The sequence below is a fragment of the Mus caroli genome, unplaced genomic scaffold (genome assembly GCF_978045245.1).
Source record: "Mus caroli unplaced genomic scaffold, Mus_caroli_1 scaffold_6, whole genome shotgun sequence".
NCBI classification, from domain to species: Eukaryota; Metazoa; Chordata; class Mammalia; order Rodentia; family Muridae; genus Mus; species Mus caroli.
In genome coordinates, this window is record NW_028227261.1 from 19,544,744 (window position 1) to 19,558,938 (window position 14,195).

Here is a 14,195-nt window from a genome sequence, read left to right on the forward strand (position 1 = left end):
GCATGCAGCCACACTTGGCTTTTATGGAGGTGTTGGGGAATCTGAGCTCTGTCTTCAGATTTGTCTAAGTCTCTTAGCTACCGCGCCATCTTTCCAGCCGCCCCCACCCCCTTGTTATATAGGTTAGGCTGCCTGCCTCTTGTCGCCCCGACTGCTGGGGCAAGGACATGCTGCTTAGGAAATGGCTCTAATTTTATCAAACATTTCAACACAGCATCAATAAACCCAAAGGCTACCTTGCACTGTCTGATGGCTCTGCACTGGACAGCATTCCAGACGGATTTCTGCTATTGTGATAGACATGTTAAGAACTTGATTATTTTTTTTTTACCAACCCTTACACTAAAAATTCTCCATTTTTACACATTTGTATTTATAATAGTGATGAATGTGAACAGCCACTGATTCCCGAGATGTAGTCACTATCCCCCTACCAGCACCCTGAAGAGTGCTGTCAGATCCTTCAGAAAGCCTGCAGCTAGTGGGAGCTTCCTGGGTGGGAATCTTCTATACAGGGGTCCTCCTGGAGACAACGGTAACCATTCAACCAGGTGACATTTGTAACTAAGGCTTCCAAGGCACCGAGATGCTCCCAAACTGCTTCCTGAGCCTGTCACGTGCCTGCCAAGGTGGCATTTAGCACTTGGCTTTTCACCACGGTGGGATGCGCTCCGTGGCTGCATATGCTAGGGTTCTGAGCTGGGCTCAGCCCAGTCCAAGAAAGCACTTTACCACTGTGGGAAAGAAACGGTCTGCTTCTCAGCTGGCGGTAGGTCTCCTCCTTCTGTGGACGCTGTTAGACAGAAGCCAGCATAAACCTTAGATTATGTGGGCATGAAATACAAATACAAAGAGTATTTACTTGGGGTCTGCCTGGCTGTGTTCCTAAACTCATTTTGTAGGGTGAAAGCCAAGAGACAGACTCCATCGCCTAGTGCTACTTCATGAAAGGGGACAGAAAAAAAAAGGCCCAGGCCCTGCGGCCGACAAAAGACCCAGCAGGTCCATCAGAGGCTTCCCAGCCACGGAAGGGCCTGAAGGAAGTGCAGCGGAGTGACTGTGCAGAGTGCGGAAGTTTAAGCTCCATTCCGACTACAAAGCAGGATTTAGCTTTAGATTTTTTGCACTGTGTGGGCAGGAGTGAGTTGGGTGTGTGTGTGTGTTTGTGTGTGTGTGCGCCCTTCTGAGTGTCAGCATAGGAGCAGAGGTTAGAGGGCTATTTTAGAAACTGATTCTCTCCTACCATGTGCTGGACCAATATTTTACATTCCTTAAAGAGCACCTTTCACATTCTCTTTTTAATAAATGACTTACTTTTATGTGCATTGTTACTTTGAGTGCCCAAATATCTATGTGAAGGTGTTGGATGTCTTGGAGATGGAGCTATAGGCAGTTGGGAGCGGCCTGCGAGTGCTGGGAGCTCTCAACATGGCTCCTATGTAAAACCGGTCAGTGACCTTAACCACTGCACCTTAACCACTGCACCTTCTCCAGCCGCTCCTTTGGGACTCTTAACTACTGAATGATGGGATTTAAAAATCAATGGTCATCCTGGGTGACCTGCTCCCCAGGGTTGTAATATACACAGCTGGACTGTTTCAGGTTTGCTGGTCCTAGACTCCAAGGACACCCACACCTAGGCATTGGCACCCTCTGTATCCATAACAGACAGATACACACATGGCACGCGCACACACCCCGTCTTCTAGAAGCACCTAGCCCCTCCCAGGCCAGGAATCAGCTGGCGGCTGTCAAAGGAGAAGTCTTTATTTTAAACTTGCAATGCTCGTCTTTATTTTGTTCCTTATATTTTGAAAGTGAAAAGAAATAGTATTGAGTCAATTCCTTTTTTATGTTTTTAAATATTTGTTCTATGTATTTACAAGCCTTAAAGTTACTCTAACGATTTCAACGGTATTAAGGGTATTTTCCAGGGTAGCACTTTTCGGAACAATTCTTGGATTTTTCTGGCCCACAGCACTTCCTTCTGGTCCAAGGTTATGTAGGTTTTGATTCCTAGTGTGATTTGTAAATTTTCTGAAGCAAGCCGAGAGGCAGAAAGATCTGAAGATAGGGCTGGGGGTGGAGCAAGAAAAGGGCCAGGGAGGGGAAAAAGGATCTTTCTTACCTCGTTCACCCCAAACCTTCTCAAATCGGGACTAACAGCTACGCCTTAACACAAGTGTGCGGTGCATCTGAAGGGAAGGGAATTTATTTCTCTGCTTTTCTATTATACAAGTTGTTTACAGAAACTGCAAATTAAAAAAATTACACTGGCATTTGCAGTCCTTAAAATAAATTAAAGTTCAACTGTTTTTTTCTTTTTTCTTTTTTTTTTTTTTTTTTTTGCTAAATGTGTTTTTTTTTTTTTTGTTTTTTGGTTTTTTAAGTATGAGTCCTCGTTTAAAAAGAAAAGATTAAAACAGAAAATATTTTCTATAAATAGTACATGTATTTTGGTTTTGGAGCGCCCGCCCTCGGGTTTGCTGTTTCCTTGTTCCAGGACCTTTATCCTCCATGATCACCTGATTCCTGTCCCCTCTCCCACTCGCGCACACGTGGGGTTTCTGCGAGAGTTGGCCTTGCTGCACTGTGATTGGCGAAGACGTGAAACTTTTTAAAAAAATACTTAAATTGTTTCTTTTGTTTCGTTTGTGTATTTGAAGTATTAGTTATCCTCGGACTCCTCTTCTGCTTCCCGCAGCCATGTGAAAAAGGCCGTGACAGACTTGAGGGCCACGCCCTTCCCGGCTTGCTCAGCGGGGTCCTTGCTGCTCTCCCATTTGTAGAAGGCGTCCTCTGATATCACCTCCTCATCATACAGGCAATCAAAAAACATCCGGAGCAAGTCTGCAAGAGGTGACAACAGCCGCAGGTGTGAGCGTTGTAGTTGCAAGGAAAAGCAAAGACATGTGAATTAGTGAGTGACTAAATGTGGTCGGTGAATGAATGAATGAATGAATGGCTGCAGTGAATCAGCACAGCAAATACACATTCGCTCCCTAGGACTGTGCTCAGCACACTCTTGGTGCTGAGCAATGTAACACTCATTTGCAGACAAAACATTACTTTTTATTCTTATTTTGTTCAAATTCAACTATGTTTGGATACTAGTAAAGGTGTTTGCTATTATGTAGTTATCAAGTTAAACACTTAAAATTTAAATATAAAAGTGCTGGTGGTGGAGCAAGCCTTTAGTCCTAGCACTCAGGAGGCAGAGGTAAAAAAAAACAAGTATAACTTTCTAAGTCTGTATTTAAAAACAAAGACTGACTTTCTATGACAACACAGGCAGAGTTGATCTCTAGATTTTGAACTTTTTTGTTTTGTTTTGTTTTGTTTTTTTTGTTTTGTTTTGTTTGAGACGGGGTTTCTCTGTATAGCCCTAGCTGTCCTGGAACTCACCTTGTAGACCAGGATGGCCGCAAACTCAGAAATCCCCCTGCCTCTGCCTCCGGAGTGCTGGGATTAAAGGCGTGCGCCACCACGCCCGGTGATTTTGGACTCTTAAATCCCCTTTTTGAGACATGGTTTCATTATGTTGCCCTGCTAGCCACAAGCTCATTATGTAGAACAGGCTGGCCCTGAATTCTCAAGAGAGCCATGGCCTCTGCCCACCGAGTGCAGAGATAAATGTGTGCACCATCCCACATGACTTGTGTGCTTCGCTGGAAGCCAGCTTCCTGACCATCACACTAAGAGAGGAGGCCATGATGAACAAGAAATTTCGGTAACGAGTCAGAAAGAGCCATATTAAACTTTTTTAGATTAATATTTGTAATTACATTATCTTAACACTGAAATCAATCACGCCTCCCTCCCACTAACAACAACAACAAAGCTCTGGATATCCACAGGGAAATGGAGAGGGAGACCACAAGTCTGGTGGGGGCAGGGTTCCAAACCAGCAGCTCCACAGGAGGGCCTAATGTAAACACAGCACAGCTTCATCAGACAGCCAGTCATCTGAGGAGCTAGTGTCCCTTCCTGTACAACTCAGAAAAGGAAGGCTGCCACCCTGTAAAATGACCTTACATACTGTTGAGAGAAGGAGATCAGCTATACTTCTGGATTCACACTGGACGCCTCTTGGGTTATTAAACTCTGAGAATAACTTGTTTTAGACTCAAGAGCACTTTCACTTTTTCTCTCTTTTTTTCCTTTCTTTTCTTTTTTTTTTTTAAACAATTACTTATTTTATTTATGAGTGCACTATTGCTGTGTTCAGACACACCAGAAGAGGGCATCAGATTCCATTACAGATGGTTGTGAGCCACCATGTGGTTGCTGGGATTTGAACTCAGGATCTCTGGAAGAGCAGTCAGTGCTCTTAAGCGCTGAGCCATCTCTCCAGCCCTGCACTTTCACTTTCAAAGACGAAAAGCTATGAAATGCCACAGCATCTGTGGACCACACGGGGCCATCACACAGTAAGCCTCTCCAGACATGTGTACAGTCTGTGAAACTTCCTGCAGACGTTAAGAGTTCACTGGATAGCATCTAACACCAGGGGTGGGTGCGTGCGTGCGTGTGTGTGTGTGTGTGTGTGTGTGTGTGTGTGTGTGTGCGCCTGTATAACTGATGCCTTGGAAAACACCAGTGGCTTAGTATGCTGAGATCATCAGCCATGCTCAAGGCTGTTATATATGTATCTAATATGTCCACATGTGGCTACTTAATGGAGATTAAATAAAATGCAAGATTCACTTCTCAGCCTGCACCATGGCCACAGCATCTTAGGGTGTCCGGTTTGCACATGGCATAGAGTAGACCCTGTGAAGGAGGCCCATAGACCTGGCCTATGGAGAGGACCAGCGCTCTACACTACTTTGACTTCTTCCTTTGATTTTCAGGTATATTCTCACCACGCTGTAGCCCATGCTGGCCTTGAGGTCATGGTCCTCGTGCCCTAGCCATGCCATGTGCTGGGACAATGGGGGAGAGCTGGCTACCCACGAGTTATACTTTATGTTCTTAAATATTTTACTGTGTGTGGGTGTTTTGCCTACATGTATGTCCATCTTCCCATGTGCATGCCTGGTGGCTATGGAGACTAGAAGAGGGTGCTTGACCTCCTAGTCCTCCTGGAGTTTCAGATAGTTGGGAGTGGCCATTGTAGGTGCAGGGAACTGAACCCCAAGGTCCACTCAAAAAGCAGCCAGTGTGCTTAACCACCGAGCCATCTCTCTAGTCCCTAACGACTACTTCTTCTGGTGCTTGTTTGTTTTCTTTGAGACAAAGTTGTATTGGAACTCACTCTGTGGACCAGGCTAGCCTGGAATTCAAGAGATCTAACGGCCCCTGCCTCCCTAACCTAATGCCATGTCTTAACCCCAAATCATCTTTCAAGGCCTCCAGTTCTCCCCAATTGGGGAACCAAGATGGAAACTTACTGGCAGGTTGGTCAAGTTTTACTATGGATGCTTGTAGTGCATAAAGTGCTTGTAGTTCCTTCTCCGTGTCTGAGTCTAGGTACTTGAGTAAGATGGGCACTCTCTGCTTGATTACAGCAGTGTCCACTCTGAAGGTAGAAGAGTCAGCTGGAGGGACAGAAGAACCAGGTGTTATCACAGAGCCATTCTGGCGTTCTAAGCACAGCAGACAGACAGGCATACCTAGGAAAGTCGAGAAAGGGGCCCAAAGCAAAGACTATCCATGCTGGGTGGTACTGGGGTCTGGACCAAGTGTTTCACACACCAGGCAAGCACTTTCCACTGAGCTAACTAACATCCCCAGCCCTCTCTGGATTTTTTATTTTGAAACAGCGTCTCACTAATTTCCTTAGTGGCCTTAGAGGCCCCTTTTCTTCTGATCCTGCTACCTCAGCTTTGCAGACAGCTGGGACTACAAGCCTCTGGCACCAGTGCATTTTTAATGGTCCATTTTATAAAACCTGATACAAAACATGGGGAGGGGGCGGGAAACATGCTGAGTGCACACTCCCCTCAGGCTTTTACCCATTTATTTGTAATTATAATGAAACAGTACCAAGACTTTATGACAACATAAGAGATCCACGGTAATCAAATGTCTTATCATAAAGTCAGAGAGCTGACAGGTATGCTGACTAGCTTGATCTAAACACTGTCCACATTGTAGACGCTTATTAAAACATCACTGTGTATCCTACAATGTGTAATATTCAAATGTGTACTGTTATAATCTGTCATGTCAATTAAAGTATTACTAATTAATAATGTAGGAATTTAAGCCAGTACTTTAATAATGTAATAAAACCAAACTAGGAGATGGAGCTATAGCTTGATGGTTCATATAGTACTGATGTTTATACAGCATGATATTTATTTAACTCATAAGCCAGAATTGGTCACATATACCTGTAATTTTAACACATGCAAGGCATAAGGAGGAGAATAGGAGTTCAATGCCACCCAGAGCTACACAGTTAATTTGAGGTTAGCCTCAAATTCATGAATAGAAGACATGGCCTTGAGGATGAAGAGCAAGGAACAAAATCTACTGGACCCATAGACCAACTGCATCTCACCATATGCAGGTGAGATTCAGACCTGGTTCTTATGGAGAGATTAACTATTCGCCCCCATGACTGCCACAGCAGGTGGCATGACATGATGCCAACATCTGCACAGAAACTGCAAGGTTCAAGACAACATAAAGTGAGCTCCTGAAATGTACAGCCAATAATCTGTACTTCAGATATCCTTAGCTACTCTCAAAAAACATCGCTCACCTATGATAGCTGCTTTGCAAACGGCCGTCATTAAAGCTCTAAGGAATGTAGGCGAACTCATCTGGCTTTCGTCGAGATTAGCCTGGAGGGGAAAACAGAAGGTATGTTACTGCAATGGATTTGCGCAGTCTGTGAAAACGCTCTGGCCGGCAGCCACTCTGGTGGGAGGAGCTTCTTAGTCTGCACGCAATCACGAGGCACCAGGCTTCCCTTCTCCAGGGGATACAAGAAAACAAATTGCCCCTACCTTGTACAAATAAGACCAACTACCCAAATCCCAGCATCTAACAGTTGGAAAGAGATGGGAGAAAACTGCCAAAAAGACTACAGATTAAGCACAACTGTGGAACAGGAGGAAGAGGAGGAAGAGGAAGAGGGAAGGAAGGAAGATCTGTCTGTCACAGAGGACGGCACAGACAACAGCCAGACTCAGAGAGGCCCGGACAAGGGCACTGAGAGCTCAGCTACTAATTGAGTTTCCTACTTTCCTTTCTTGCTTGTTAAAGGAAGTTATCTTTATTAAATACGATTTACATTTGTTGACATCTATCCTTTGTTTTCTCTTTAAAAAAGCAAATAATTTTTTACATTTATTGATTGTGTTGATTAGGGTCGGCACCCATGGCACTGTCTGTGGGAGCCACAGGCAGGAGTTGGTCTCTCCTATCACAGGAGTTCTGGGGATTGAACTCAGGTCAGACTTGGCAGTAAGTGCTTTTACCTGCTAAGCCTGCTTGCCAGAACAGACACAGACATAAAACATGAAGCGAGGAGGGTGTGGTACAGCTCACCTTTAATCCCAGCACTCGGGAGGCAGAGGCAGGCAGATCTCTGTGAGTTTGAGGCCAGCTTGATCTACTGAGTGAGTTCCAGGACAACCAGAGCTACACAGTAGAGAAGCCTTTTCTCAAAAGGACCAACAAACCGACATGCAATCAACCAAACACCCTCTGAAGCTGAGTGGGCACTGAGTGGGCACTGAGTGGGCACTGAGTGGGCACTGAAGGGGCACTGAGTGGGCACTGAAGGGGCACTGAGTGGGCACTGAAGGGAGCTTTGGAGAGTTGGAGGAGGGGAAAGAATAGCATGACATGTATAAATTCTCAAAACAAAACAAAACTACTTGAATTCTAAAGAAACCACTGCATATCACAACATAAGAGCAGTCAAATGTGTGCAATGTTTTGGGTAAGGAAACGTATTAATTTATAATAAAGTTTTACAATTTAAAGAACAGTAACAAAAAAGTAAAATTATCACAATCACTTACATATGGTTCATGTATGGAAAATCATGAAGGGATTGATGCAAAACATAAAACTCTTAACATCTGGCCTTACATCTGGCCTTACATACCAGGCCAAGGCTGAGGCTACCGAGTTCAAGAATTAACTGCGTGGTGGCACAGTAGTTCGCTTAGCCACCTTCCAAGAATAAATTATACATAAATAGTTTAAAAAGATTAGGAAAGAGAGAATGGTTAGGCCGTGGGAGTCACAGATAAGCACTGGAGGAACCAGGAATGTTAGCACGTGCGGTTGTCCTTCAAATCAAAGAATGCACACCTGTTAGCCTCCCAGAGGGCTGGGACTGGACAGTGGTGACCGTTTGGGCTCTACCCTCATTAGAACCCTCACTAGAAGCTTGTTAATCTACACAATATACAGAAGCTATGGAAGATGAACTTTACAAAGGTTTGATATAATCACATTTTAAGCTTTGTTGTATACATGAGATTGAGTTATTCTTACCAGGAAAGTCTTAGCCACATTGTGCTGCGCTGAAATATGCCTAAAATAAACTACTTGGGGTCAGAGTCCCAACGTTTGAACTCTGTCACACTGGACCGAACTAACTGCCTCTTGCCTCTCAGACTGCTACCCGGCTGGTGGTCATAGCTGATTGTTACAGTGGTAGGCAGAGACCCTGTAGTCACACTAGAAAGTAATATTCAAAAAATATAGCCATGTTAAAGTAACCTTCAATCTTAATTAGATTAGTGTACCACATCTCAGAGAGGGATCTTTCCCGAGTTCCAGCAGGCTTCTGAAGTTCCTGTGGGTGGAATATAAATGGTGACCACAAAGCCAAGTGGAGGACAAGGAATAAGCTAAGGGACAGCAGTGTCCTGAGGAGTGGGAGAGCTGTAGTCACAACTGTAGTTTTGTCCTGGGATCAATCTAATCACACGGTCCCCTCAGCTCCCCTCAGATGGATAAATCTGAGGATGATGTAAAGAGAGCAGCAGATATTATGACCGAACGCAAATCTGGAGTGCACTCAAGACTAGAATGGTACCTGACTGAGAACAGGTTTGAATTTGGTGTGGGAGAGCCTCCAGGGGAGAGCCTGAGTACAAACAGCAAGGGCTGAATGGTGCTGCCCACATAGTATCTAGCAGTTGGGAGGCGGGGCAGGAGAATCAGGACCTGGAGGTGCTGTCCACATAGTACCTAGCACTTGGGAGGCGGCGCAGGAGAAGCAAGACCTAAAGGTGGTCTTATGAAGGCCACCCCAGGTAACATGTGACTCTGTCTCAGAACAACAAAACCCAAAACCTATGCAATACACCTATGCAATACACCTCCTGACCTATGCTGGCTGCCAGATGCTGACCAGGTTCAGACACCACAAGCAGCTTTCAAAGGAATGCAGGAAGCCTGGGCTGCCTTTTGGTAAGAATAACCCATAAGGATATGGACATAAAGATTTCAGGAGGATCTGTTCTTCCAGAGGTCCTGAGTTCAATTCCCAGCAACCACATGGTGGCTTACAACCATCTGTAATGGGATCCAATGCCCTCTTCTGGTGTGTTTGAAGATAGCTACAATGTATTCATATACACAAAATAAATAAATAAATCATAGATAGGTAGATAGATAGATAGATAGATAGGGTTTGGTCACGTGGTAATGGTGCACGCCTTTAATCCCAGCAGCTGAGAGGCAGAGGCAGGAGGATCTCTCTGTGTTTGAGGCCAATGTGGTCTATAAAGAGTTCTAGGACAGCCGGGGCTGTTTACACAGAGAAACCATGTCTCTAAAAACCAAAAACTAAAAATCGAAACCAAACCAAACCAAAGAAAAACCAAACCAAACAAACGATAAAAACCCCCTCAGCCAAAGAAACCTCAGAGTTTGGATCCTCGTCCTCATTCGGGGCTGCCAACCACACATAAGAAAGCAGTGATTAAGGGCTGGACAGGCGGCTCAGGAGTTAAGGAACTTGCTGCTTTTGGAGAGGACTGGGGGTTCCATTCCCAGAACCTACATGGGTGTTCATAACAACTTGTGACTCCAGTTCTAGTGATCTAACACTCTTCTGGCATCTTTGGGCACCAGGCATACAGGTGATGTAGATATACATGCAGGCAAAACACCCAAACACAAAGAATAAAACACTAAGTCAGTCTGTCTGTCTGTCTGTCTGTCTGTCTGTCTGTCTCTGTCTCTCTCTCTCTCTCTGTGTGATTGAAAATGAGAGAACGAAAGACTTCAAGAAAAGATTAGTCTACAGACAGAGAGAAAGCTAAGGTCTCTATTTCTCAGTGCTTGGAGTGGTTAAAGATCACAGCTAACATACACAGTGGGCTAAGGGAGATTCTAGAAGAGCAGAAGAGAGACTTACAAGAGGTAGGCTCAACTCTGTTTTTGTGACCTCATAAAAAGCATGCTAAGTGCTCTTCATGGAAAAGCACTGCTACTTAAAGAACACAGCAAACAGGCTAAACACATGGCAGACTCTAAGACTAAGGCAAAGGATAAAATTTTCAAGTCACTGACTTGAAAATGTAAGCCCATGTATGTCATAGTAGCTGCATGCCGCTAATTAAAGTTATCTGGGATAGTATACAAGTGACAGAATGTGGAATGAATTCTAATGAACCCAGAGAAATGGGTTGTGCTTTTAATAGGTTTTACATGTTAAAGACTGAAATTGCAGGCCTGGAGAGATGGCTCAGTGGTTAAAAGCACTGACTGCTCTTCCAGAGGTCCGGAGTTCAATTCTCAGGACCACATGGTGGCTGGTTCTCTCTTCTGGTGTGTAGGCATGCATGCTGGCAGATGCTGTATACATAATAAGCAAAGTATAAAAAAAGAAGGCAAGCAAGCAAGCCTGAAACTGCCTGTGCATGGCAGCATACACCAGCAGAGGCAGGAAGATCACTATGGATTTGAGGCCAGCCTGGTTTACTTAGCGAAGTCCAGGCCAGCCAGGACTACAAATAATGAGACCCTGTCTCAAAACTCTAATAACAAAAATAGAAAGAGTAAAAACTACTGAGCAGTTATAAAAATGGTCTTTGAATTTCAAAGACACCACATACATGCAGGCACAAAGGCCCCTGGTGCATGAAGGGTAATAGGTATGAAGGACGGGCAATGTGAACTCTGAGGACCCACTGGCCACTCTGCAGAGACCACAGAGCACAGCCCGTGTCTGTACCTCCACCCAGTCAAAGATCCGCTCGTCGTCCGCTTTGTCCTCCGTGATGAGCTTCTCCAGGCGCTGAGATAGCTCCTCGGCAGACAGCTCCTTCTTGGACAGTGCCTCAGAGGAGCAGGGCCCTTCGGACTCCGTGAAGTCCAACTTCTGGAAGCAAACGTGAGATACTGACATTGTTCATCGTGGCAACTACACGAGGCCTTGGGATTTTCACTGTGGTGACTACATGGAAAGGAAGGGCAGCCATGGCCTCGCTCTGCCTGAGAGAATGAGCAGCAGAGCCACTGTGACTGAACTGTCAAAGGCTGTCACTTCATTAGTATCCGATGAGATTCCAACCTTTCAAAAAGATTGTATTTAGGGACAGAGAGATGGCTCAGGGGCTTTGAGTGCCTGAAAACAGAACTTCACCACTGACAAAGGCAGTGCTCACAGCGAGCCTCTGGTACCCAGAGGGTGAGGCTTTCACTTAGATCTGCGTTCACTGTAACATCTTTTGCTGCTGCTGGGTTTGACATAGGGTCTCACAGCCCAGGCTGGCTTCCAGCTCATTTTGCTGCCAAGGGTAACCTTTAATCCCTGATCCCTCTAACTCCACCTCCCAAGGACTGGGTTACCATGCTTCTCTCCATGTGCCTTAAATCACCAGCAACAACGGGCAAGCAACTGTAGCCAGATGCCGGTCTGACATCTCCACAACAACTGTGTATGACTCTATACTACTCCCAGTGTCCCTTGACTTAGCCTGAAGCACAGGTTGATATGGATCAATCACTTCATTTTCCTGTGTTCAAAAACAAATTTTCAACAGGGTCTCACTATGTGGCCCAGGCAAGCCTTGAACTCGGAGATTAGACCATTCCGATCAGTGCAGGGACCAAGGCTTGGTGGCTTCAGGGAAATAGGTGGCCCTCATTGATTTTCTACAACTGACATCACTCTGGAGTCCAGTATTTAGTCTTTAAAACCAGGGCCCCTTGAGTGTTCTGTAGAGGACACTGTGAACGACAAACCCAATTTCTGTCCTAGGCATTTGTTCACGTCAGGAAGGCTAACGAGTGTACTGCATGAAAGGCACTCAGGCATTCTCCTCACGCTTTGGGACAGACACCTGTCCCATTGCAGTAGTGCTCCCTGCTGCCTTCTCTGACTTGCTCCTGCTCTGCCCAGCTAGAGTGGAGCGGCTTCATCCGCTCACAGACGTTGATTCCCTCAGCCTCATGGAGCTGTGCCTGGCTGAGTCCAAGGCTGGCTTAGCAGATTCCTTTCTGCCACTCAGACTACACTGGCCTGTGTCCACCTTTTCTCTCTCCTGCCTCCTCCTTGCCCTTCCCAGCTCAGCAAGTGCCCTGCTCACAGAACTCACGTTCAACCCCCTCCTCTCCCCCGCATCTGCCTTTTGTGACTGAGACAGGCTCAGCTGTGTACCTCAGGCCAGGCTCACACCATTGCGCAGCTTCAGCCTCCTGAACGCACGGGTCACCTGACCTACAGCTTGCACTTCATATGGCTGAAGCTCAAATTGATTTATAGCTTTTTCTTTCTTCTAAATATAAGTGAGCGATGTAACAGAAGTACTACTCATTCCTTCTCGTGGTTCCTTGCTTCACTCTAGGCAAATGGACTCTTCGTGGTTTAGATAATATGTATTAAAAACTAGGGGTGGGTTGTCGAGGACATGGCTTAGTGGCTGCGCTGCAGAGGACCTGAGTGTCCTTTCTAGCACACAACTTGTGACTCCTCACTGTCTGTACCTCCAGTTCTAAGGGCATCTGTTGTCCTCTCTGGCAACAGCCACATATGTGGTGCAGAGACGTGTGGGTGTAACATTCCGACAGAAAAGGAATGCACAAATCTTTAAAGAGGAGTGAATATGTTCCATGTATAACTTATACATACTTGACTTACACATACTTGAGTTGCGCTGGGTATAGCAGCATACGCTATGATCCATCACTGGGCGGCAGAGGTCAAGGGGCGGCCATAGCTACAGCTGCAGTGGGTACACGGCAGCCCACACGGTGTCTTCAGACACCACTTCCTTGCTTTGACTTTGGTCTACTAATCAAGCTGGCCTCGAATTCCTGGTAAACAAGTCATCCTCCTGTATCAGTCTCCTCAACAGCTGGGGTTCCCAGAGTGCACATCTCAATCACCACAGACCGCAGAGGAACGGGCTCAATGCCCGGACTTAATCTGCTGTGTTTCTTTTCTGTATGTTGAGATAGGGTAGCCCTGGACGGAGCTTGATGTAGACCGGGATGTCTTTAAATTCACGGAGATGCCCTGCCTCTGACTCCTGAGTTCTAGGGCTATGTGCATCAGCAGGTTATGTCCTTAATGTTTATGCTACAGCTTGTTTTAGCTTCTTCAGGTTTCCTGAAGTATCTAACCACGTAGCCCAGACTGATTTCAGCCTGCAGATCCTAGCTCAGGCCCAGGAGGGGGAATTCCATGTGTGGTGCGATGCCCAAGCCCAGGTGTTTCAGGACTTGGATTTGTAAGAGCTTTGTCATTTCTATTTGAGAACAGCTTCAACCTAGCGTCCCTCCCTGGTTGTTTGTTTGGTATGAGAGTACAGAGCCCACCAATGCTGCACTCCGGCTTGTCAACGTCTGCATTTCCTGTCAAATCGGAGGCAAGGTTCTGGTTTTAGGGTCCCTCCAATTATTACTATGGGGTTGGGAACAGTAAGCCTCTCTCTCTCTAGCCCTCTGCCTTCTAAGTGGCGCCAGAGCCTTGTCCCGCCTAAAGAGCTGGGCTTCAAACCAGAGCTCAGAGCACTGGCAGCTCATGTGAGATAACTCATCTCCCCTTAGCAAGTTCACTTCTGGATTATGGGATCTGTTGAGTATTCTCTTTTAAGTGTGTGTGTGTGTGTGTGTGCGCGCGCGCGTGTAGTCATGTGTGTACATGTGTATATGTAGGTGTATGCATGTGTAGGCCAGAGAAAAACCTTGTGTTTCTCTCTAAGGAACACCCATCGACTTTGTTTTGAAACAGGGTCTCTCACTGGCCTGGGACTCACTAATCAGGC

General features: G+C 45.8%; 1 protein-coding gene across 30 annotated transcripts in view; it reads right to left on the reverse strand.

Moving 5' to 3' along the window:
• Positions 1–1,754: 1,754 nt before the first annotated feature.
• The window catches only part of Eif4g3 (eukaryotic translation initiation factor 4 gamma 3), a 212,567-nt gene continuing 200,126 nt past the window's right edge, over positions 1,755–14,195 (reverse strand). For 15 of the 30 annotated variants that reach the window (XM_085838799.1, XM_085838798.1, XM_085838796.1 and 12 more), the window contains 4 exons: positions 11,159–11,305; positions 6,713–6,794; positions 5,394–5,540; positions 1,757–2,850 (listed from right to left, as the gene is read on the reverse strand). In XM_085838799.1, coding sequence (XP_085694925.1) covers positions 2,669–2,850; positions 5,394–5,540; positions 6,713–6,794; positions 11,159–11,305 — 558 coding nt within the window. In that variant the 3' untranslated portion in view covers positions 1,757–2,668. Of the gene's footprint in view, positions 2,851–5,393; positions 5,541–6,712; positions 6,795–11,158; positions 11,306–14,195 lie in introns of all 30 variants that reach the window. The other 15 variants (XM_085838802.1, XM_085838785.1, XM_085838793.1 and 12 more) reach the window with 3 other exon arrangements.